General features: G+C 37.8%; 1 protein-coding gene across 3 annotated transcripts in view; it reads right to left on the reverse strand.

Moving 5' to 3' along the window:
• The window catches only part of LUZP2 (leucine zipper protein 2), a 517,925-nt gene that overhangs the window by 49,180 nt on the left and 443,996 nt on the right, over positions 1-24,749 (reverse strand). For all 3 annotated transcript variants that reach the window (XM_019955362.2, XM_070783149.1, XM_070783150.1), the window contains one exon: positions 10,532-10,606. In XM_019955362.2, coding sequence (XP_019810921.2) covers positions 10,532-10,606 — 75 coding nt within the window. The remainder of the gene's footprint in view (positions 1-10,531; positions 10,607-24,749) is intronic.

The following is a 24,749-nucleotide window of genomic DNA, read 5'->3' on the forward strand; positions in this document are numbered from 1 at the left end:
CTGCAGCACGCCAGGCTTCCCTGTCCATCACCAACTCCCAGAGCTTGCTTCAACTCATGTCCATCGAGATGGTAATGCCATCCAACTGTCTCATCCTCTGTTGTCCCCTTTTCCTCCTTCCTTAAATCTTTCCTAGCATCAAGGTTTTTTCCAGTGAGTCAGTTCTTCCCATCAGGTCGCCAAAGTATTGGAGCTTCATCTTCAGTATCAGTACTTCATTATGCTTATAAGGTTTTAAAACGATGTAAAGTTGAGTCCCAATGACAAAGACATCCCCAGGTACCAAAATAAAGAGAGAGAAACAACCTTGAGGAAATCTCATGGTAACACAGGGGTAACTGGGGGCAAGCATATAGACCCTAGTAAGACAATAACATATGAATATCCACTTCAAGATATGAAATGTGGCCTCTGGGGCAAGAGAGAAGGAGAAAAGAGAATAGTTGCTGGAGTCTTATCCCTGGACAAACTGGCACAATTGGCGTTTACCCTTTTCGTGTACTTCCATGTTTGGATCACTGGATCCAATGGATCAATGAAGCAGAAAAGTCTGTTGTCTTCTCCTGTCACAGTAGTATACTCCCAACAAAACTACTGCCTTTTGTATCTGATGTCAGGAACATATCTACAGATAGCATCCCCTCCTACTTACTGTCTCCTATACAGCCCCTGGGGTCAATTTCTTGAGAGTGACTATGGCTTTGATTTTTCCCAATGTTCTCTGTTTCCTACTAATATGTGGTATAAGATTTATCTTTAAGATGAGAGTGTATGTTGCTACAATAGCAATTTAAGAAATCTTTCTTTTTGGTCATATCACGAGATTTTAAAAAAAGGCAACAGTAAGAACAGCAACTGGAAATATGTAAGAAACAGGACATACATGTATTTCCCTCACATTAACCTTGCCCTGTCGCATTTCATAAACTTCTGATAAGAGGAAAATAAAAGTCTGATAAGAAACAGGATGGAGGGGCTTTGTTAACTGGATGGGGGAGTAAAGTTGAATAATAAACTTATATTCAAAATGGTCCCTTTTATTTGCTGAGTAGCTAGATGCCCGCTATGGCTGATTATGTTTGTTTTCTTTATATATTTTATCACTAATTTTAATTTGTTTATATATATGCATAACTTGTCTGTTTTGTTCAGAACTGTATAGCTAACACCTAACACAATCCCTGACACAGGAGAAAGGACACACAAAATTTTTTTAAAAATAAATACCTAGTTGAAAATGTAATTTCTCTTTTGTCAGGGAAAGAAGCTATCTCAATAAAAGAAATGAAGTAATGATTCAGATTACCCTTCCTATTGAGTCTTTGTTATAATCTTGGATGGCCCTAACCTTCTATTACTGCAGAATAAGTGTGGATGCTGTTCTCTGGAGTGAGATGTTCCAGGTTCCACTGAACAATTTGAGTATGTTTTCTGTTTCTCATAATATAGTTAGATAAGGGAAATAGAACTAATGTGACGACGTCAGGCAGGTCTTGGCCAGGACTCAAAGTTAACATAGCTTTCAAATGTAGATTTTTCAATGTTCAGATAATGCAGGAAGTTATTTGATAGTTATTTGATTCACTGCATTCATATCATGGCTCCTCTCAACACAGTATATATATATAAAAGTTAGATCTACGACAGGCACAAAATATATATGTATATGTTGACATAATAGACAAATTCCTGAGCAACAGGTAAACTCAGATGCCAAAAGTAAACAATGAATGGCATCAAGCTAATACTTCATTTTAAGTAAACATTCTTTAGGCAAGACAAAATTCCCAGTGGAGCAATCGATACATTTGAATGTGGGTGAAATCATCTCATCTGCTCATCCAGGCCTCCTGACATTTTCAGGGTCACCTCGGAGAGCAGAATCAACAATACACAGATGTAACCTCCAGCTCACCTTTCATAGCCATTGTAGTAAGCTATCTTTCCTCTTATGTTTCAACCTATTCTTAATCTCATAGTTTTTTACTTCCTCTCTTTTTTGGATCACAAGCTTGTGAATTGGCCTCCTATATTAGATTCTGGATTCACTCCTTCATTACACTGTAGATTTTTCCTGCCAGAGACCACAGATTTCTGTGAACAATGCTTCCCTAATTTGTTCATCTTTCTATCAAAAAAAAAAAAAAAAAAAGCTCACATCTTTCCAGTTAGTCCCTCTAACTAAATAAAGCCTGTAATTGACACTACTCAGGTTTGGCTTGGCCCATCCATGAGCAAGGCCAAGACGATGATTTTACACCACAGTGTCATTACATTTTCATTTATACTGCTAGCTTTAGTCTGTTTTAAAATTGCAGGTAAGGCCACTGTTCACTTTGAAGTTCACTGGAACAGGATGTCACCTAATGAAATATGATGTGACTTATACAAAGTATACTTTGCCCTAGATCTTACAGCATATCCCCTCTGAGATTCAGCCTTATTTTTGTCCTTGATCTTCTTCCCACACCAAACCACATTTCCCGTTTCCTCTGCCACCTGATAATAAAATGCAAAGTCTTTAAGGATATCCTGCTTGTCACAATGTCCTTTGTTTATAGTCCATCAAACGTTTCAAGTTCATTCTCATCTAGGAACCTTTATACTTGCTGTTTTCTTTGCCTGAAGAACTCTCTTTCCAAATAGCTACATAGGAAACTTCTACTTAAAATGTATGCTTCAGCTCACATATTATCTTCTATGAAACATAATCACTGATTACTCTGTCAAAGCACACTTCTATCTCAAAGTCTTTATCACATAGGTTCTTAAATTACGTCTTTTGCAGTCCTTGTCATCAGTGCAAATTATGTTATTGTTAATATGTTTATTGTTTTATCTATTTCTATTTCAGTGTTGGGAAAAGGTGTTTGCTATGACCAGTGTGTTCTCTTGACAGAACTGTTAGTCTTAGCCTTGCTTGATTTTGTACCCCAAGGCCAAACTTAGCCTGTTACTCCAGGTATCTCTTGACTTCCTACATTTGCATTCCAATCCCCTATGATGAAAAGGACATTTTTTGGGGGAGTTAGCTCTAGAAGGTCTCATAGGTTTTCACAGAACTGGTAACTTCAGCTTCTTCATTATCAGTGGTTGGGGTTTAGACTTGGATTACTGTGGTGTTGAATGGTTTACCTTGGAGATGAACTGATTTGGTCGTTTTTGAGATTGCACCCACGTACTGCATTTCAGACTCTTCTGTTTACTATGAAGGCTACTCCACTTTTTCTACGGAACTCTTTCCCACAGTAGTAGACAAAATGGTCATCTGAATTAAATTCACTCATTCCCATCCATTTTAGTTCACTGATTCCTAAAATGTCAATGTTCAATCTTGCCATTTCCTGCTTTATCTCATGCAATTTATCTTGATTCATGGACCTAACATTCCATGTTCCTATGCAATATTGTTCTTTACAGCATCAGACTTTACTTTTACCACCAGACACATCCACAACTGAACATTGTTTCTGCTTTGGCCCAGCCTCTTCATTCTTTCTAGAGCTATCAGTAATTGCCCTCTGTTTTTCCCCAATATGAAGAGTATAGCATGCAAAATGTTGGGCTAGATGACTCACAAGCTGGAATCAAGATTGTCAGGAGAAATATCAACAACCTCACTCTCATGGCAAAAAACAAAGAGGAACTAAAGAGCCTCTTGATGAGGGTGAATGAGGAGAGTGAAAAAGCTGGTTTAAAACTCAGCATTCAAAAATCTAAGATCATGGCATCCAGTCCTATCACTTCCTGGCAAACAGATTGGGAAAAAGTGGAAACAGTAACAGATTTTATTTTCTTGGGCTCAAAAATCACTGTGGATGGTAACTGCAGCTACAAAATTAAAAGATATTTGCTCCTTGGAAGAAAAGCTATGACCAAACTAGATAGCATATTACAAAGCAGAGATATCACTTTGCCAACAAAGGTCCATATAGTCAAAACTATGGTTTTTCCAGTAATCATGTACAGATCTGAGAGTTAAGGCTGAGTGCAGAGGAATTGATTCTTTGGAACTGTGGTGCTGGAGAAGACTCTTGAGAGTCCCTTGGACAGCAAGGAAATCAAACCAGCCCATCATAAAGGAAATCAACCCTGAAAATTCATTGGAAGGGCTGATGCTGGAGCTGAACCTCCAATCCTTTGGCTACCAGATACAAGAGCTGACTCACTGGCCAAGACCCTGATGCTGGGAAAGATTGAGGGCAGAAGGAGAATGGGGCAACAGAGGATGAGATGGTTGGATGGCATCACTGACTGAGTGAGTGGACATGAGTTTGAGCAAACTCTGGAAGATGATGAAGGACAGGGAAGCCTGGCATGCTACAATTCACGGAGTTGCAAAGAGTTGGACTAGACTTTGAGACTGAACAACAACAACTTTCCCAGTAGCATATTGGACACCTTTGACCTGGGGGGCTCATCTTCCAGTATCATATCTTTTTGCCTTTTCATATTGTTCATGGAGGTCCATAACATTGTAAAGGAGGCTGTAATACAAGAAGGCAAAGTTGTTGTCTGAGGATGCTATACAAATAGCTGAGGAAAGAAGAAAAATGAAAGGCAAGGGAGAAAGGGAAAGATGTATTCAACTGACTGCAGAGTTCCAGAGAATAGCAAGGAGAGATAAGAAGGACTTCTTAAGTGAACAATGCAAAAAAAAAAAAAAAGGAAAACAATAGAATGGGAAAGACTAGAGGTCCCTTCAAGAAAACTGGATATATCAAGGGAACATTTCATGCAAGGATGGGCATGAAGAAGGACAGAAACAGCAAGGACCTAACAGAAGCAGAAGAGATTAAGAAGAGGTGGCAAGAATACAAAGAAGAACTAAACAAAAAAGGTATTCATGATCCAGGTACCCATGGTGGTGTGATCACTCACCTAGAGCCAGACATCCTAGAATGCGAAGTCAAGTGGACCTTAGGAAGCATTACTGCAAACAAAGTTAGTTGAGGTGATGGAATACCAGCTGAGCTATTTAAAAGCCTAAATGATGTTGCTGTAAAGTGCTGTACTCAATATATCAGCAAATTTGGAAAACTCCACAGTGACCATGGGAGTTTTCATTCTAATCCCAAAGAAGGGCAATGCCAAATATTGTTTAAAATACCATACAACTGCTCTCATTTCACATTCTAGCAAGGTAATGCTCAAAATCTGTCAAGCTAGGCTTCAGAAGTACGTGAACTAAAAATTTCCATATATACAAGCTGGGTTTCAAAGAGGCAGAGGAACCAGAGATCAAATTGCTAACACTGGTTGGATCATGGAGAAAGCAAGGGAATTCTACAAAAACATCTACTTCTGCTTCATTGATTACACTAAAGCCTTTGATTCTGTGGATCTCAGCAAACTGTGGAAAATTCTTAAAGAGATGGGAATACTAGACCATCTTACCTGCCTCCTGAGAAACCTGTATGCAGGTCAAGAAGCAACAGTTAGAACTGGACATGGAACAATGGACTGGTTCAAAACTGAGCCAGGAGTAGGACAAGACTGTATATTGTCACCCTCCTTATTTAACATATATGCAGAGTACATTATGCGAAATGCTGGGCTGGATGACTCATAATCTGGAATCAAGATTGCCGATAGAAATAGCAACATCTTCAGATATGCAGATAATACCCCTCTAATGGCAGAAAATGAAAAGGAACTAAAGAGCCTCTTGATGAGGGTGAAAGAGGAGAGTGAAAAAGCTGGCTTACAACTCAACATTCAAAAAACTAAGATCATGGCATCCCGGTCCCATCACTTCATGACAAATAGAAAGGGAAACAGTGGAAGCAATGACATTTTATTTTCTTGGGTTTAAAAATCACTGTGGATGGTGATAGCAGCTATGAAATTTCAAGACCCTTGCTCTTGGAAGGAAAGCTATGATAAACCTACAGATGATAGTAAAAAGCAGGGACATCACTTTGCTGACAAATGTCTGTATAGTCAAAGCTCTGGTTTTTCCAGTAGTCACATACAGATGAGAGAGTTAGACCATAAAGAAGGCTGAATGCTGAAGAACTGATGCTTTTGAACTGTGGTGCAGGGGAAGACTCTTGAGAGTCTCTTAGACTGCAAGGAAATCAAACCAGTCAATCCTAAAGGAAATCAACCTTGCATATTCATTGGAAGGACTGATGCTGAAGCTCCAATACTTTGGCCATCTGATTCGAAGGGCCAACTCATTGGAAGAGATGTGATGCTAGGAAAGATCAAAGTCCAAAGGAGAAGAGGGAGTCAGAGGATGAGATGGATAGACACCAACACTGACTCAATGAACATGAATTCAAGGAAACTACGGGAGATAGGGAAGGAAAGGGAAGCCTGGAGTGCTACAGTCTATGGGGTCGCAAAGAGTTGGACATGACTGAGTGACTGCACAACACTGCAATGTAATTTCTTTGAGGGCTGATATATTTTAATTTTTATTATATATTGGAGCATAGTTGATTAACAATGTTGTGTTAGTTTTGGGTGTACAGCAAAGTGATTCAGTTATACATATATATGTATCTATTATCAATTTTTTCCACTTATGTTATTACAGAATATTAATCAGTGTTCTTTGTGGTATACAGCTGGGCCAATATTTTTTTTTTTTTTTTTGCAGTATCACTGGTTTCTAAATAAAGAAATATTTGTTAAAATATAAATAAAGGAAATCTCCAGAGGATAAGTTTTATAGAGAAAATAACGAACTATTTTTCATTTCACCCTGTATATTATGTAATATAAATGTATTATTTTGGACATTAAAATACTAGTGCTTATGCTATAGCATATGTAAAACTTGTAAGAAATTATTATTTATATATATGTATGTAGGATGGTGGGAGATTTAGAAGCCATTTTTTTTCACATCTGTATATGAGTAGTTTTCTCAAGAAAAATGCATTTTTGTGGGGATGCCTAGATACATATGGCAAAGACAACAGCGTCCTCATTTCGTATCTCCTTTAAAAAATTCACAAGGTAATATTCATGTCTGTCTTCATTTATTTACATGATGTGAAATCCTCAGAGAGATCTTTGTGCACCAATGGCAGTTGTCTTTGGAAAAATCATGAAGGACTGGGAATGCAAAGGCTTTCCCCTTCCCCTACCTTTATTTCACCAAGAAATTATCTCTGAATCCTAAAAGGTTATTTGACAGTTTTATTTCTCTGTTCTATATACTTTGGCCCTTCTATGTAGGATGAATAGCATGTACGTTAATTTACGAAGTTAGATCTTCATCTACCTGTTTAATCAGTAACAATTTATTATGTTCTTGCCATGTGCCAGATACACTGTAGCAAGAAGAGTTCTTGTTCTTTTACTATTTTGTCCTGGGAGTCTGTGCAGATCACCTACCTGTGTCATCTATGATATAATAATGCATACTTTCCTGGGTCAAATTTTGTGAGGATCAGATGCAAAAGAAACTTCTAATATAAGAATTTGAGAGATAGATTTTTCACACCATAAAGATATTTTTACATTTCAGTAGCTGAGGCTAACTATCATTCATCGAATCAATGGGTCTCCTGCATTGCAGGTGAATTCTTTACATTCTGAGCCATTGGGGAAGTTCCATAACATATTGCCATAAAATAACTGATTGTTTAGAAAACAAAGATTGATTCTTGGATCTTAAGATTATTGTTGCTTTTATTGGGATAGTAATCTGACACTTCTTTCATGAGAAGTATGAAATGAGAAACAAGTTAGAGTGTGAAGATACTGTTTTCAAAATATTTATTAGGTATTTAAGGCTATTTGAGGCCCAGATATAATATTCTTTGGATCTAGACACATGAAGACAATTTTAAAAAGTCTTGTCTCATATAAAAATGATGGAGAGAGGTGAAGAGCAATTTCATTAAACTGTATTTTTGTATCCATTTTTGAAGTAAGCGAGCATTTCTACCTGTCTTTATGACTACAGTTTACGAGTCTCATATGTATCTTATATGAGATTTGTTGAAATCAACCTCTGGTAATACGCAGTGCTTTTATAGTTCACTGTAGCAAATGGGTGACAAGATACTGACGGCTAAAGAGAAAAATTATCACAAAGAAGCAGTCTCTCTAGGTTCTCATTCACTAATAATAGTAATTACTATGCTTACTGAGTATTTTTCATGTGCCAAGAATTCTCAGGACTTAACTTTTATGGATATATATAATTTTCCCATCATCATTATAAAGTGAATTTTATTATCATTCTATTTTATGGTGAAGTATAAAGAGTTTGAGGGATTTGAACACGATCATTTGGTGAAAGGGTTATGATCTGAACACAGACTGACTCTGGAGAACTTTATTAAATATTCCAGGATATAGTCTCTCATCCCAAATCTAGTCTGGCTTAGTGAGAGCTAAGCAAATAGTGGTGGTGGTAGAAATGGGGAGGAGGAAGACATAGAGTGGATAAGACAAAGGAGGGAAAATTATTTTATCTTCAAGTTCTGTGGCTCAGGACAAATTATCAACTGCGCATGTTATCATGTGACACCACTAGTTTTTATAACACATGTACTTAAAATATACGTACTCACTCTTCATGTTTCTCTGACTTTATGGCTCCACATATAATTATTTCATAATTTTTGGTGCCCAACAAAGTTGTGAGGGATGCAGTGTTTTCTGTTTCTCATAGCACCTGGTGCAGGGTGGTCACACTCACTGACTAAATGGGTGACTCACTGACTAAATGGGTTATTTGAAGTCACGTCATGGGAAAAGTTTAATGTTATGAAGAACATTCCAACAGTCACAGTTGTTAAATCTAAGAAGGGGGCCAGTCTGCCTCAGAGTCTTGGAAATCTAGTGTCTTTAGAATGTAAAACATACTGCAGAGATTTTGCCAGGGATATCAAAGAAAGGAAATATAAAAAGATGATCTAGTTGGACTTTCTGATTATATATATTGCTGATTTTCTGATTCTATCAATTCCATAAAGAATCAGTTCCCATTTTAAAAATAATATTATGCGGCATGAGTTGGATATGGTAAGAAATTAGCATAATTGGTATAAACTTCTTTCCTAAAGTAAAAAAAAAAACAAAAAACAATTCCTAAAGCTGGAATCTTGGTAAAGTGAATTATATTTGAACTAGTCTACAAAAATGTAGGCAGGCTTCCCTAAAATTATTAACTATTACATTAAGTACTTGGATACATATAAAATGAGACATGTCTCTTGTTTTCTTTATATTGATCTTTATATTGATCAGATTGATCAGATTTTCTTTATATTGATCAGATTGCATTCTCTCTTTATATGTCTAGAAATATTTTTATTGTGTATAAATGAACCAACAATTCGCCATATGATATAAAGAGAGGGTCTATTTTTCTACTGTTAGAATGATTGCTAACTCCAATCTAATCAAGAATAGATTTCAGGCAAAAGATGCGTTGAAAAGTTGTTTAAATGCAGATTATTCCAAAATTGGCCCTGTTGCCTCAGCATAGACTTTATATGCATCTGATTGAGAGCAATGTGGGTGTTTGTATTTCCAAGTCTGAAACACTATGATTTAATTTTCAGTCAGAGTTCCCTGTATTAATATTTGCTAGTTATATGTTCTAAAAATTAGATAAAACTACATTGGATGTTCAATAAATGGATGCTGAGTGAACAGAGAAATAATTTCAAAAATCATTTTACCCTTTTCTTCAAGTGAACTAAAGAAAAAAAGGAATATTTACTTCTTATAGTTTTATACAGCTAATTTAAAAATGAAAGGAAGCCTTAAGAAATTTTGCCAAATACCATAAAACCAACAGAACCATAATTCTAAATTTTATGACTAATTCCTCCCTCTATATTTTATTTCTCTTTCTATATACCCGTGCCCTATTCTCCATGTATGTCTCATATGAAGAGCATTGATAGGCAAAGGTAGGTATCAATTAGGAATTGTGGTTTCTTTCTGAGCATATATAATTGTAACACAATGATACATTGACAAAAGTAAAATGAAGTAGATGAAATAAGATAAAAGAAGGCAAAGAAAACCTTTTGGAATTAATGCTGATGAAAGTACAACTTTGTGAACTTTAAAAATGTGACCTTTATGGTATGTGAGTTTTATTTCAATAAAGCTGTTATAAAGACAGAATGCTAGCTACTCTTGCATTATTTTTGCATAAACAGAGGTGCTAAGAGAGCTACATTCTTTGATGTCTCTTCCTCCAGAAACTTAAAATTTCCAAAATAAAAACCATCAGTGACTACTTCCGTTTGCTTTACAACTCAGCCATGCAAATTTAAGACATGGCATCTTTGTTGATGCTTTAAAGTATGTCTATTCATTATGTTATGGAACAAGTGTACCAGTAAGGTGAAAAATAAAACCATGCAATCATCACAGAGCCTCCACCTTAAGTATATTTACTGGAGCATCAAAAATAAGAACCATCTATAACCATCTTGCAAGCACAGCATCTGGAACTGCACTGATGAAACAAGGGAAACAATGAGTACACCCTAGCTTCATCTGCTACAACCGAAGTCGTGATGGCTCATGGGTGTAATCAACTTACCCGGTCAAGAGCTGCTTTCTCCAGTTCATTTTTTGCTACAGCTAATTTTTGTTCCAGATCAGTAAGCTGTTGGGCCTGTAAAATGAGAGAGGTAAATATTTTTCAGTAAGTTCTATACTCTTCCCTCTCCACTTTAAATATCTGTCATTCACTGCCAAAGAATTTAAAAAAAAAAAAGAAAGAAAAACTATTGAAATTCATTTAGAATTCAAGTTAAATATATCCTATTATGTGGTCATTTGTTTAAGCTGCAGAAAATGTTATTCCAGATGAATATGCACTAAATGCTTCACTGGATCAAAACATATAGTTGCAAAGTTCCAGCTGAAGTCTTTGAAAATATTTGTGATACAAAACCATCAGTTGTGTTTCTAGTCGTTATGGACTAAATTTTGCCCATCCCTAAAACTCATGTTGAAGCTCTACATCCCTTCCCACACACCTTCTTAGTGTATTTGGGAATAAAGCCTTTAGGGAGGTAACTGAGGTTAAATGAGGTCATAAAGGTGAGGCCCTAATCCCATAGAATTGGTGTCCTTATATGAAGAGGAAGAGATACCAGAGATCTCTGTCCATCATCACAAAGAGGCAAGAATCAGTGGGAAGTCACCATCTGCAAGCCAAAAAGAGCTCTTACTAGAAACTGAATCTGCCAGCACCTTAACTGCAGAACCATGAGAAAACAGATTCTGTTACATCACCCATTCTGTGGTAGTTTGTTAAGGTGCCCTGAGAAGACTAATACAATAGTATTCACTTAATTTTTTTTCTTTTTTTTTTTTAGTATTGTTGCTAAGTCGCTTCAGTCGTGTTCGACTCTTCGCAACCCCATGGGCTGCAGCCCACCAGGCTCCTCCGTCCATGGGATTTTCCAGGCGAGAGTACTGGAGTGGGGTGCCATCGCTATTACACCAATACAATTCTATCCTACCATATATCTGTATCTTTGCAAATATCACACCTATATTGTTAAAAGAGACTCAGATTTGGAAGACCTGTTCTCAAGTCCTGCCTCCACCAACTGCTAATTACTGTATATACTAGTTACATACTGATGAGAAGATGCCCTGCAGGCTCACAAAGGGCCTGCTGCTGCTGCTAAGTCACTCAGTCATGTCCAACTCTGTGTGACCCCATAGATGGCAGCCCACCAAGCTCCCCCGTCCCTGGTATTCTCCAGGCAAGAACACTGGAATGGGTTGCCATTTCCTTCTCCAATGCATGAAAGTGAAAGTGAAATTTCTCAGTCGTGTCCAACTCTTAGCGACTGCATGGACCGCAGCCTACCAGGCTCCTCCATCCATGGGATTTTCCAGGCAAGAGTACTGGAGTGGGCTGTCATTGCCTTCTCCACAAAGGGCCTGCAGAAGGGCCCAAATCCCTCATCCTCAGAGCCTCTCTCTGCCTCTCACTTTTGCCCATCTCTTACATTTTAGCCAATGAAAATCCTTTAAAACTGGAAGGAGCAAGGCTTGCTCTGATGTTCTTGTGAGGCAAGGGGGTTGAGTTCACTTGGGAGAAATCAGAAGAGGGGGCTTATCACTTCTGCAGTGACCAGGACATCCCCACTCTGGATCTCCATCCTGGGCACTATGATGCTGGGCCTGGAGCAAGGCTGTGTATAGCCAACCAGCAAAGTGCCTATTTGTCTGTTGCTCTTCATTTCTCTCCCACAGTCTGGGAAATAGCACCCTGCACCTCTGTCCTTAATTAACCTTTTTTCTTTTTCCCTAGAGTGAGCCCTAGGCAGGAGAAGAGGGTGAGGATATTTTTCTTGATTATGAAAACCTATATACATTCTTTGGGTGCATGCATAGTTTTCATCCCCTAAACTGATTTGTGCTATTTTCCACACTTGACTCTCTTGGAAAAGTATTTTCCTATAGGCAACTGTAGTCCTTAAACAGGAACCTAATCATGTACATAAAATATACATGAGCACTTCTAAACATCTAATACTGTTTAAAAATAAATCATTCTGAGTAAGAGAGCGAGTGAGAGAGAGGGGATGAAGAGAGTTGTTTTCAATTTGAGGCACCTACAAGTGAGTGGACACTCAGACACTCTGAATACTAGACTCTCCTTTGACCATGTTCTCCTGTTTCTGATCACCTGACCCCACATCAGGAGGGCTTTGGGACTATAAGACTCAGTCTTGCAATCCTGGCCTGGTCTTGGGCCACTCTGCTGGCCCTGAATCGCTGCTGCTCTGGTTCCAGCCACATTCCTCAACCACAGAGCACTCCAGATTTGCTCTCTGACCGTGCCTGCTACCATGGGCCCTGCCAGAGCTAGCTTCTGTCCCTGGGACTGAGTCCCAAAGTAAGGAAGAAGAGTTGCCCTTCCATCCATTCCCAGTTTCTAAGCCTATGACAGAAGTTAGGGAAGACACAAGAGGGACAGTGACTGGGCCTTAGTGGGACAGTGCTCATCCCACACCCCACTGTGGCTGTAGGCTCTAGGAGAGGTCCCTGGAACTTGTGTGTGATGAGGGCAAGAGTGTCAGCACCAGCCTCAGTGCCAATCAACCATCTTGGTCACCAGCCACCCAGAAATCCCCTATGGTTTGAACTCATTACTCCGACAATGTACCTCATGATGTTTTCTTTCTTAGGGACCCCTTTGGTGGGCAGCTATCCTCCTCATGATGCTGTCATTCATTATCTGCAGTCTAGAGGGGGTCTGCATAGATATAAGTCCTCCTGCCTTCATCCCTCCCCCTCCACATGTGGGTTTCAGCCCAAATCCTGTCATCCACACTCTCACTGAAGGATGAATTCAGGGTGGACAATGATATGGTGATTCAGGGACCCTGTTTCAGAGCAGGTGGGATGAATTCCAACAGAAAAACCATATATGCCTTCAAAAGCTTATTGCCATGAGTTCTCAGGATTTCAAGTATTTACTTCTACTAAGAACTCATTGAACTTGGTAAAATCTACCCAAGAAATCTTGGGAGACAAAAGCTTAGAAAAATATTAAGAAAAGTATTCATAGGATTGCAGGTACTGACTCATATTATCATACTTTGGTCTTAGTTTTGAAAAGATCAGCTACTGGATTAGATCATAGGTAGTATTTACAAAACTATAGGAAATAAATACAGTTCTGTGAGTTTTAAATCATCAGAAGACTTATGAAAGGCAGCAGAATTATCAGACAGTGAATTTTATCTGTTGTAAGTGATTTATTTTCTCAACATGGAAAAAAACAGGTAGGATTACTTAAGGGGAGGTAGTCATGAATCTAGAGTAGCTTTCACTTACATCCAGTCCATTGAATAAGTATCTATGAAGTGATTAATCTTTTTTCAGACTAAGAAGGAAAAATCATCTACATACAGAGGTTGAAAATACATATGAGGTAGCAAGCAGATAAAGTGAAATCATGAGATTCTAACTGCTAAGCTGAGAGTGTGTATAAGCTGCAGCAAAGAACAGCGGAGGGGTTTTTCATAGTGGCCTGAGAAGTCACAGTGTTCTCCTCATAAGACTAACACCAAACGAAACTGTAACAGTTAATTTTTATATATTTTCTCATTTGAGATTTTGTACACAAGAGGCTAGAGTCCATATAATAATTCTTAATTTACTTAAAAGTTATGCTCCACAACTTGAGTTTGTATAGACCACAAAATACTGGAACCTGGTTTGGCTCTGCCATCCAGCCTCTTAAGTCTGGAACTGTTCCTAGCTGTTTTTCTCAAGGATCTACCTTAAATTGGGTAAGATTATAAGGATGAAATGAGTGCTGTATTTACAGCAAAAATCATATATATATATTTTTTTTTCTTCAAAGAAACAGACATGCATAGTCATACTGAATGAAGGAAACAGAAAGGACATGATGTTAGGGAGATGCATTTTATCTGAGATTTCAATGAACCATTTTACAAAATTTTGGCAAATACACACATCTGCAAGGTTCTAATTCATTATTCATACATCATGTGTGTAATTCAATATTTCTGGAAACTCACTGGGACAAGGATTATATTAATCCTTCCCCACTTCCTTCCCTCTAGGTTAGAAGGTCCAGTTACCTTCTTTTTAATTTTTGGTTGAATTTCCCTGAGGTTTGTGGAGTATGCAAGTATTTACAACTCAAAAGAACCTGAAACAACTTTAACACTAAATGTATTAGAATCTTAAACATAAATCAAAAACACGAGGTCTATGGAAAACACATGTGTGTGTCTTGTGAATGGGATGTGAAGGTAGATTATGAGTAGTGAGAGCAAAAGGAGGCATTGGTCATGGGGCCTATGGAGCTCTATCCATTTGTCCAGATTGTGCTGCAAATTTGCTCCAAGACTTCTGGCAGCCAGGTATTAAAAACAAATTGATAAAAAGAAAACTACAGGCCAATATCACTGATGAACACAGATGCAAAAATCCTCAACAAAATTCTAGCAAACAAAATCCAACAACATATTAAAAAGATCATACATCATGACCAAGTGGGCTTTATCCCAGGGATGCAAGGATTCTTCAGTATTCACAAATCAATCAATGTGATATACCACATTAACAAATTGAAAGATAAAAACCATATGATTATCTCAGTAGTTGCAGAGAAAGCCTTTGACAAAATTCAACATCCATTTATGATAAACTCTCCAGAAATCAGGCATAGAGGGAACATACCTCAACATAATAAAAGCCATATATGATAAACCCCCAGCAAACATTATCTTAAATGGTGAAAAATTGAAAGCATTTCCCCTTAAGTCAAGACAAGGGTGCCCTCTCTCATCACTACTATTCCACATAGTGTTGGAAGTTTAAGCCACAGCAATCAGAGAAGAAAAAGAAATAAAAGAAATCCAGATTGGAATAGAAGAAGTAAAACTCTCACTGTTTGCAGATGACACGATCTTCTACATAAAAACCCTAAAGACAACAGCAGAATATATTTAGAGCTAATCAACAAATATAGTAAAGTTGCATGATATAAAATTAACAGACAGAAATCTCTTGCATTCCTATACACTACTATGAGAAAACAGAAAGAGAAATTAAGGAAACAATTCCATTCACCATTGCAAAGAAAAGAATAAAATACTTAGGAATACATTTACCTAAAGAAACAAAAGATCTATATACAGAAAACTATAAAACACTGGTGAAAGAAATCAAAGAGGACACCAATAGATGGAGAAATATACCATGTTCATGGATCAGAAGAATCAATACAGTGAAAATGAGTATACTGCCCAAAGCAATCTATAGATTCAATGAAATCCCTATCAAGCTAACACGATTTTTCACAGAATGAGAACAAATAATTTCACAATTTGTATGGAAATACAAAAAACCTCAAATAGCCAAAGCAATCTTGAGAAAGAAGAATGGAACTGGAGGAATCAACCTGCCTGACTTCAGGCTCTACTACAAAGCCACAGTCATCAAGACAGTATGGTACTGGCACAAAGACAGAAAAATAGATCAATGGAACAAAATAGAAAGCCCAGAGATAAATCCATGCACCTATGGATGCCTTATCTTTGACAAAGAAAGCAAGAATATACAATGGAGGAAAGATAATCTCTTTAACAAGTGGTGCTGGGAAAACTGGTCAACCATCTGTAAAAGAATGAAACTAGAACACTTTCTAGCACCATACACAAAAATAAAGTCAAAACGGAGTAAAGATCTAAATATAAGACCAGAAACTATAAAATTCCTAGAGGAAACCATAAGCAAAACACTGTCTGACATAAATCACAGCAGGATCCTCTATGACCCACCTCCCAGAATATTGGAAATAAAAGCAAAAATAAACAAATGGGACCTAATTAAACATAAAAGCTTTTGCACAACGAAGGCAACTATAAGCAAGGTGAAAAGACAGCCTTCAGAATGGGAGAAAAATCATAGCAAACAAAGCAACTGACAAAGAATTAATCTCAAAACTATGCAAGCAGCTCATGCAGATCAATACCAGAAAAATAAACAACCCAATTAAAAAATAGCCCAAAGAACTAAACAGACATTTCTTCAAAGAAGACATACAGATGGCTAACAAACACATGAAAAGATGCTCAACATCACTCATTATTAGAGAAATGCAAATCAAAACCACAATAAGGTACCATCTCACACCAGTCAGAATGGTTGCTATCAAAAAGTCTACAAACAGTAAATGCGGGAGAGGGTATGGAGAAAAGGGAACCCTTTTATACTGTTGGTGGGAATGCAAACTAGTACAGCCACTATGGAGAACAGTGTGGGGATTCCTTAAAAAAACTGGAAATAGAACTGCCATATGACCCAGCAATTCCACTGCAGGGCATACACACCAAGGAAACCAGAATTGAAAGAGACACGTGTACCCCAATGTTCATTGCAGCACTGTTTATAATTGCTAGGACCTAGATGTCCATCAGCAGAGAAATGGATAAGAAAGCTGTGGTATATATACACAAGGGAATATTAGTCAGCTATTAAAAAGAACACATTTGAATTAGTTCTAATGAGGTGCATGAAACCGAAGCCTATTATACGCAGTGAAGTAAGTCAGAAAGAAAACCACCAATACAGCATATTAACGCATATATATGGAATTTCTAAAAATGGTAACAATGACACTATATGCAAAACAGAAAGACACAGATATAAAAGCAGACTTTTGGACTCTGTGGGAAAGGCGAGGGTGGGATGATTTGAGAAAATAGTATTGAAATGTATATTACCATATGTGAAATAGATAAACAATCCAAGTTTGATGCATGAAAACAGGGCACTCAAAACTGGTGCTCTCGGACAACACTGACGGATTGGATGGGGAGGGAGGTGGGAGTCGGGGTACAGGATGGGGGACACATGTTCACCCATGGCTGATTCATGTCAATGTATGGCAAAAACCACTACAATACTGTAAAATAATTAGCCTCCAATTAAAATAAATTCATTTTAAAAGACAGCAACAAATTGTTGCCTCCAAAATTGCCCATATCAGAGTGAGTAAACATACCAGAGACAATGGGGCAGGTTTTTCCAAGCAACAGGTTCTAATACAAAGTTATAACAAACGGATGATCCAGCGGATGTTGGCAATTTGATGTCTTGTTCCTCTGCTTTTCTAAAACCAGCTTGAACATCTGGAAGTTCACAGTTCAAGTATTGCTGAAGACGGGCTTGGAGAATTTTAAGCATTACTTTACTACCGTGTATTATACTGTGTATATGTATATAATACCTCACTACTGCACTCATCTCACACGCATTACTTTACTACATGAACCATGAACTTCCAGATATTCAAGATGGTTTTAGAAAAGGCAGAGGAACCAGAGATCAAATTGCCAACATCAGCTGGATCATGGAAAAAGCAAGAGAGTTCCAGAAAAAACATCTATTTCTGCTTTATTGATTATGCCAAAGCCTTTGACTGTGTGGATCACAATAAACTGTGGAAAATTCTGAAAATTATGGGAATACCAGACCACCTGACCTTCCTCTTGAGAAACCTGTATGCAGGTCAGGAAGCAACAGTTAAAACTGGACATGGAACAACAGACTGGTTCCAAATAGGAAAAGGAGTATGTCAAGGCTGTATACTGTCACCCTGCTTATTTAACTTACATGCAGAATACATCATGAGAAATGCTGGACTGGAAGAAACACAAGCTGGAATCAAGATTGCCGGGAGAAATATCAATAACCTCAGATATCCAGATGACACTACCCTTATGGTAGAAAGTGAAGAGGAACTAAAAAGCCTCTTGATGAAAGTGAAAGAGGAGAGTGAAAAAGTTGGCTTAAACCTCAATATTCAGAAAACGAAGATCATGGCATCCGGTCCTATCACTTCATGGCAAATAGATGGGGAAACAGTGGAAACAGTGGCTGACTTTATTTTTCTGGGCTCCAAAATCACTGCGGATGATGACTGCAGCCATGAAATTAAAAGATGCTTACTCTTTGGAAGGAAAGTTATGACCAACCTAGACAGCATATTAAAAAGCAGAGACATTACTTTGCTAACAAAGGTCCTTCTAGTCAAGGCTATGGTTTTTCCAGTGGTCATATATGGATGTGAGAGTTGGAGTATAAAGAAAGCTGAGCACCGAAGAATTGATGCTTTTGAACTGCAGTGTTGGAAAGACTCTTGAGAGTCCCTTGGACTGCAAGGAGATCCAACCAGTCCATCCTAAAGGAGATCAGTACTGGGTGTTTATTGGAAGGACTGATGTTCAAGCTGAAACTCCAATATTTTGGCCACCTGATGCGAAGAGCTGACTCATTTGAAAAGACCCTGATGCTGGGAAAGATTGAGGGCAGGAGGAGAAGGGGACGACAGAGGATGAGATGGTTCGATGGCATCACTGACTCGATGGACATGGGTTTGGGTGAACTCTGGGAGTTGGTGATGGACAGGGAGGCCTGGCCTGCTGCAAGACATGACTGAGCACCTGAACTGAACTGAACTGAACTAGTGTGTGAGATGAGTGCAACTGTGCAGTAGTTTGAGCATTCTTTGGCATTGCCTTTCTTTGGGATTCAGAGAAGGCAATGGTGACCCACTCCAGTACTCTTGTCTGGATAATCCCATGGATGGAGGAGCCTGGTAGGCTGCAGTCCATGGGGCCGCTAAGAGTTGGACACGACTTGAGCGACTTCCCTTTCACTTTTCACTTTCATGCATTGGAGAAGGAAATGGTGGCCCACTCCAGTGTTCTTGCCTGGAGAATCCCAGGGATGGGGAAGCCTGGTGGGCCACCATGATTGGAATCAAAACTGACCTTTTCCAGTCCTGTCCAATGTGTACAATAAATTCATAAAAGAGATGTTTTCAAATGCTCAGTAGGGTGTACTTGGTATTTTGGTGAATGGATAATAATAAGATTGCTTTTTTATGTATCATTCAATGCATCTGCTGCTGCTGCTGCTACGTCGCTTCAGTCATGTCCGACTCTGTGCGACCCCATAGATGGCAGCCCACCAGGTCCTCCATCCATGGGATTTTCCGGGCAAGAACACTGGAGTGGGGTGCCATTACCTTCTCTGTCAATGCATCTATTAGTATATATATGAAGTGTATGCACCCTGCTCAGCAGCACTAACATAGAAGCTGTGGATAGTACTAAAGAGATATAACACAGAACAAAACATCATCACCATCATCTCTACCTTCCAGTTTACCACTGAGTTAAAGAGGTAGGAAGTCAACAAGCTCTACTTGCTTCTACTAACTGTCATAAAAGTATAAAGTTGTAGCACCAAGATTATGTTTGGCCATCATTCTTTGATGCTACTCCTGCTCACTTCAACATTAATACTTGGGAGTAATTATAAGAGACTTGGAATTGAATGACTAATATATGTAAAAGGACCAGATTTAGATCTCAAGTTACACAGGTATAGCTTAGCATAACATCTGGTTAAAGCACTATTAAAAGTAAATGTTAATATATAAAAAAATTAAAAGGTTCAGTAAAGTCTTTACTGAGAAATAAGAGCAGACATATTTTTTTCTCAAAATTAAATTTTGTAAGTATCTTAGTGCCATTATGTGTACGTGTATAGACATCAGCCATACATTTTAGACTTACATATCTCAACACTCAGTTCCAGAGATGAGGAGGCGATTTCTTAAAGAAAACAAATACTCTATCTCAACTCCCTAGCCAAATGACTGTAGTGGGTTTAAGTGAAAGTCACTCAGTCATGTCCAACTCTTTGCAACTCTTTGGACTATACAGTTCGTGGAATTCTCTAGGCCAGAATACTGGAATGGGTAGCCTTTCCCTCCTCCAGGGGATCTTCCCAACCCAGAGATTGAACCCAGGTCTCCCACACTGCATGCGGATTCTTTACCAGTTGAGCCACAAGGGAAGCCCAAGAATACTGGAGTGGGTAGCCTATCCCTTCTCCAGGGGATCTTCCCGACCCAAGAATCAAACCAGGGTCTTCTGCATTGCATGCAGATTCTTTACCAACTGAGCTATCAGGGAAGCTGTAGTGGGTTTAGACATATAATTAATATCAGGCCAGAGACAAGAAGATATTTACTGGTGTATTCTGTAATGAAAGCTGCCTTTCTGCCTTTGAATGAATAAAAAGTATATTCTCTTTCCCTGGATAGCATAATATGAGGATATTTAAGTCTAAGCTTAATAGGCATTATTTATAAAATGAGAGAACAACATAAGGTTAAAACCATCCTATAGAAGAAAGCAAAGCATATAAAATAGTAGTATATATATTTTTGTATATGTACAAAAATACAAAAGAGGATACACACACAAATTCTGTTGACTTATAAAACTTCACAATCAAACCACATCTGAAGGTAAATGAACCTTGTAGTTTCAATTACTGTGAGTAAATAACACTCATTTTTATTAATTAAATGATTATGTATTTATATTTTTGTTATTTAAAAATAAAATGATTCAAAATGTCTGCTTCTTGACCAGTAGCTGGTTTTGAACTAGTCCTCCGTCCATAAACAATGACAAGCTAATTATGCCAGCCTGTAAAACCTGACATATGGGAAACTCAGTAGGTAACACTCATGACTATGGATTTCTACCCGAGGACAGTTTCCTGACTGAAGGGCCAAGGACTGAGTCCACCCAGATCACTGTAGCTGCACTCAACTCTGGAGGCAGATACCAGAGTTTGGAGCAAATTAAATGCCTGGAGTATCTGGGGCAGGGCATCAGAGAAAAGCAAGGATAACCGGACAGGGCCTCCTAAAGTCAGTTTGTTGAGGAATGTTCCTGCAATTCCCTGGCTGAGAGTTGGGCTGCACTTACACAGAGCAACATATTACACAAGGCTAACCACAAAGTAACTGTTATATGGCTGACAGCAGAACAGAGACAGTAGAGACTGAGCATTGCAGAAGGATGTGAGCATTCTCTAGACATTCATAAACCTTATTAATACCACAGGCATCAAAGTGACAGCCTTTAGATTAATAGCCTTTCACTAGGGAAATGGCTGGCAAACTACAGCCCAAATTCCAAATCTGGCCTACTGCCTGTGTCAGTAAATAAAGTTTTATTGGAACACAACCACCTTCATTTCTTTATGTATGGTGTAGTTGTTTTTGTGCTACCATGGTGGAACTGAGTAGTTGTGATAGAGACCATATAAGTTTGCAATGACTAAAATATTCACTGTATGAGAATTTATAGGAAAAGTCTTCTGAGTCCTTTTGTATTATAAAGTCTACTTTAGGCTTGTCTTAAAGTCTAAATCAAAACCTAGATACAATTCTGGGAGGTGAGACTGGGGGAAATTTTTGGAGATTTAGCTCAGTCAAGTGAGAGGACTTAAGTTTTATCATGGACTCTTCATATATCTGCAATAACAAAACATAAAGCCAACTCTACATCAAGTTAAATATCAGTGTTTAGCTGTATTATTGGACAAAACTTAATTATGTTCAGAAGAAGATAAAATACAGAATCTCTGTAACACATAAATGACAATGTCCAGCACAAAATAAGATCTTACCAGTATTCAAAGAAATGAAATGTATGAACCAAAGTTGATGATGGTAGCCAAAATCTAGATGGCTCATATGTTGGATATAATAGGAAAATACTGTAAGGCCAGTCATTGGAAATACTATCAAAAAATTAAAGGTAATGTTGTTGATTAATGAAGGCATAGATAATCTTAGCAGAAAAACTGTATTATAAAAAAGAATCAAATGGAAATTCTAGAAAAATAATTCACTGGATTTATCAAATAAAAATGACATGAGAAAGATCTACTAAATATGAATGAAGTGATATCAACAGAAATTATCCATTCTGAAAAGCTGTGAGGAAAAAAATCTCTGAAAAGACATGAATGGTCCCAGATATCTATAGAACAGCATTAAAAATAATAACATGTTTGTGAGTAATGGAAGAAGAGTGTAAAAAAAGAAAAAAATCACTTAAAACTTTGAAAAAAATGAAAAATGTGAAAAATCTTTTGGTAAACTATACAACATTACTGACAGAAATGGCAGAAATTCTAAATTAGTGGAAAAACATATCATGCCTATTAATTGAAACATTAACTTCTGTTGAATGGAAATATTCAATAGTCTTATGATATCTGTGCTCCCCATAATAATTTATAGATAAAATGCAAATCAGGTTAGCATTCTTATAAGGTTTTTTTTTTGTAAATTTATTAAACCACCCCTAAAAACTATACTGAAACAATCTTTTAAAAAAACACTGGAGTGGCAGGACTTATGCTGTGTGATTTCCAGACTAACTCTAAAGCTACAATAATAAAGACCGTGTCGTATTAGCAAAAGAATAGACACATACTGAAATAAAAGGGAAGAGAATCCAGAAATCTACTCAAGCATACAAAGTCAACTGAAAACATACACATTTTGTTTTTGAAAAAGATAAAACTGCAATTCAATGTGTAAAAAATAATTTCAACAAATGGTGATAAAGGAATTGAAGATTATGTAAATGTGTATGTAAAATTATGTTTGACCTTTTCTTTACACCATTCACAAGAGCTAATTTGAAATGATTATAGACCTAAATGTAAAATATAAAAGTACAGAACTTCTGGAAGATAATTTTTATGACCTTGAGAAAGGCAAAAATTTCTCAGGTAAGACTAAAACGTCCAAACATAAAAACAATTGATGAATTAGACTATCAAGGTAAACATTTTCCTTTTCAGTAACTGATAAGAAGTATTTGCAAGATATATATCAGATACAGAACTTGAATGTAATGTATATAAATGAAATAAACTCAACAATAAGAGTATGAGCAACCAGTTTTTTAAAAGGGCAGAAAGAACTGAATAAGCTGATGCACAAATGACAAATCAGCTTATGGGAACACGATCAACACCAATAATTATCAAGTAAAGCAATTAAAACCACAATGAAATCTCATTTCCTTCTCTAGAAAACTTAACCATAATATTTTGGTTAATCACTAAAACTCTCTGAAAAATTACTCCAAGAGAGATTATCAACCTCTGGGTCAGAGTTGCTGCATGACCTTGTCCACTAATTATTGTTTGAGCTCAAATTCCTTCGGTAAAATAAGGATTTTAGAGTAGATTATTTTTATATCTTTTCAAGATAATGGAATTTATGATTTCTTGGGTGCTTTCCAGTTAATGTACTAGAGTAAGCAAAATAACATCTGATTATATTTCCTAACTTACAATATATTGTTGTCAGTCATTCAGTTGTGTCTGACTCTTTGTGACCCCCTCAGGGCTGCAGCATGTCAGGCTTCCCTGCTGCTGCTGCTAAATCTCTTCAGTCGTGTTCAACTCTGTGCGACCACATAGACAGCAGCCCACCAGGCTCCCCCGTCCCTGGGATTCTCCAGGCAAGAACACTGGAGTGGGTTGCCATTTCCTTTTCCAATGCATGAAAGTGAAAATTGAAAGTGAAATCACTTAGTCATGTCCAACTCCTAGCGACCCGTATCCATCATCAACTCCTGGAGCTTGCTCAAACTCATGTCCATTGTGTCTGTGATGCCATCCAACCATCTCATCCTCTGTTATCCCCTTCTCTTCTTGTCCTCAATCTTTCCCAGCACCAGGGTCTTTTCCAATGAACTGGCTCTTTGCATCAAGTGGCCAAAGTATTCGAGCTTTAGCATCGGTCCTTCCAATGAATATTCAGGACTGATTTCCTTTAGGATTGACTGGTTTGTTCTCCTTGCAGTCCAAGGGACGCTCAAGAGTCTCCTCCAACATAATATAAGCCATATTTTTAGTATTCTATATACATCTTGTCTAGTCAAAGCTATGGTTTTTCCAGTAGTCATGTACGGATGTGAGAGACGGACCATAAAGAACGCTGAGCACCAAAGAACTGATGCTTTTGAACTGTGGTGTTGGAGAAGACTCTTGAGAGTCCCTTGGACAGGAAGGAAATCCAAGCAGTCCATCCTAAAGGAAAGCAGCCCTGAATATTAATAGGAAGGACTGATGCTGAAGCTCCAATACTTTGGCCGCCTGATGCGAAGAACTGACTCATTAGAAAAGACCCTGATGCTGGGAAAGATTAAAGGCAGGAGGAGAAGGGAATTAGAGAGGATGAGATGGTTGGATGGAGTCATCAACTTGATGGACATGAGTTTGAACAGGCTCAAGGAGTTAATGATGGAGAAGGAAGCCTGGTGTACAGAAGTCCAGGGGGTCGCAAAGAGTCGGACACAACTGAGACTGAACTGAACTGATATACATTTTGCATTGCTCCTTTCTTAAAT

This window comes from Bos indicus, chromosome 29 (assembly GCF_029378745.1).
Source record: "Bos indicus isolate NIAB-ARS_2022 breed Sahiwal x Tharparkar chromosome 29, NIAB-ARS_B.indTharparkar_mat_pri_1.0, whole genome shotgun sequence".
Classification (NCBI taxonomy): Eukaryota; Metazoa; Chordata; class Mammalia; order Artiodactyla; family Bovidae; genus Bos; species Bos indicus.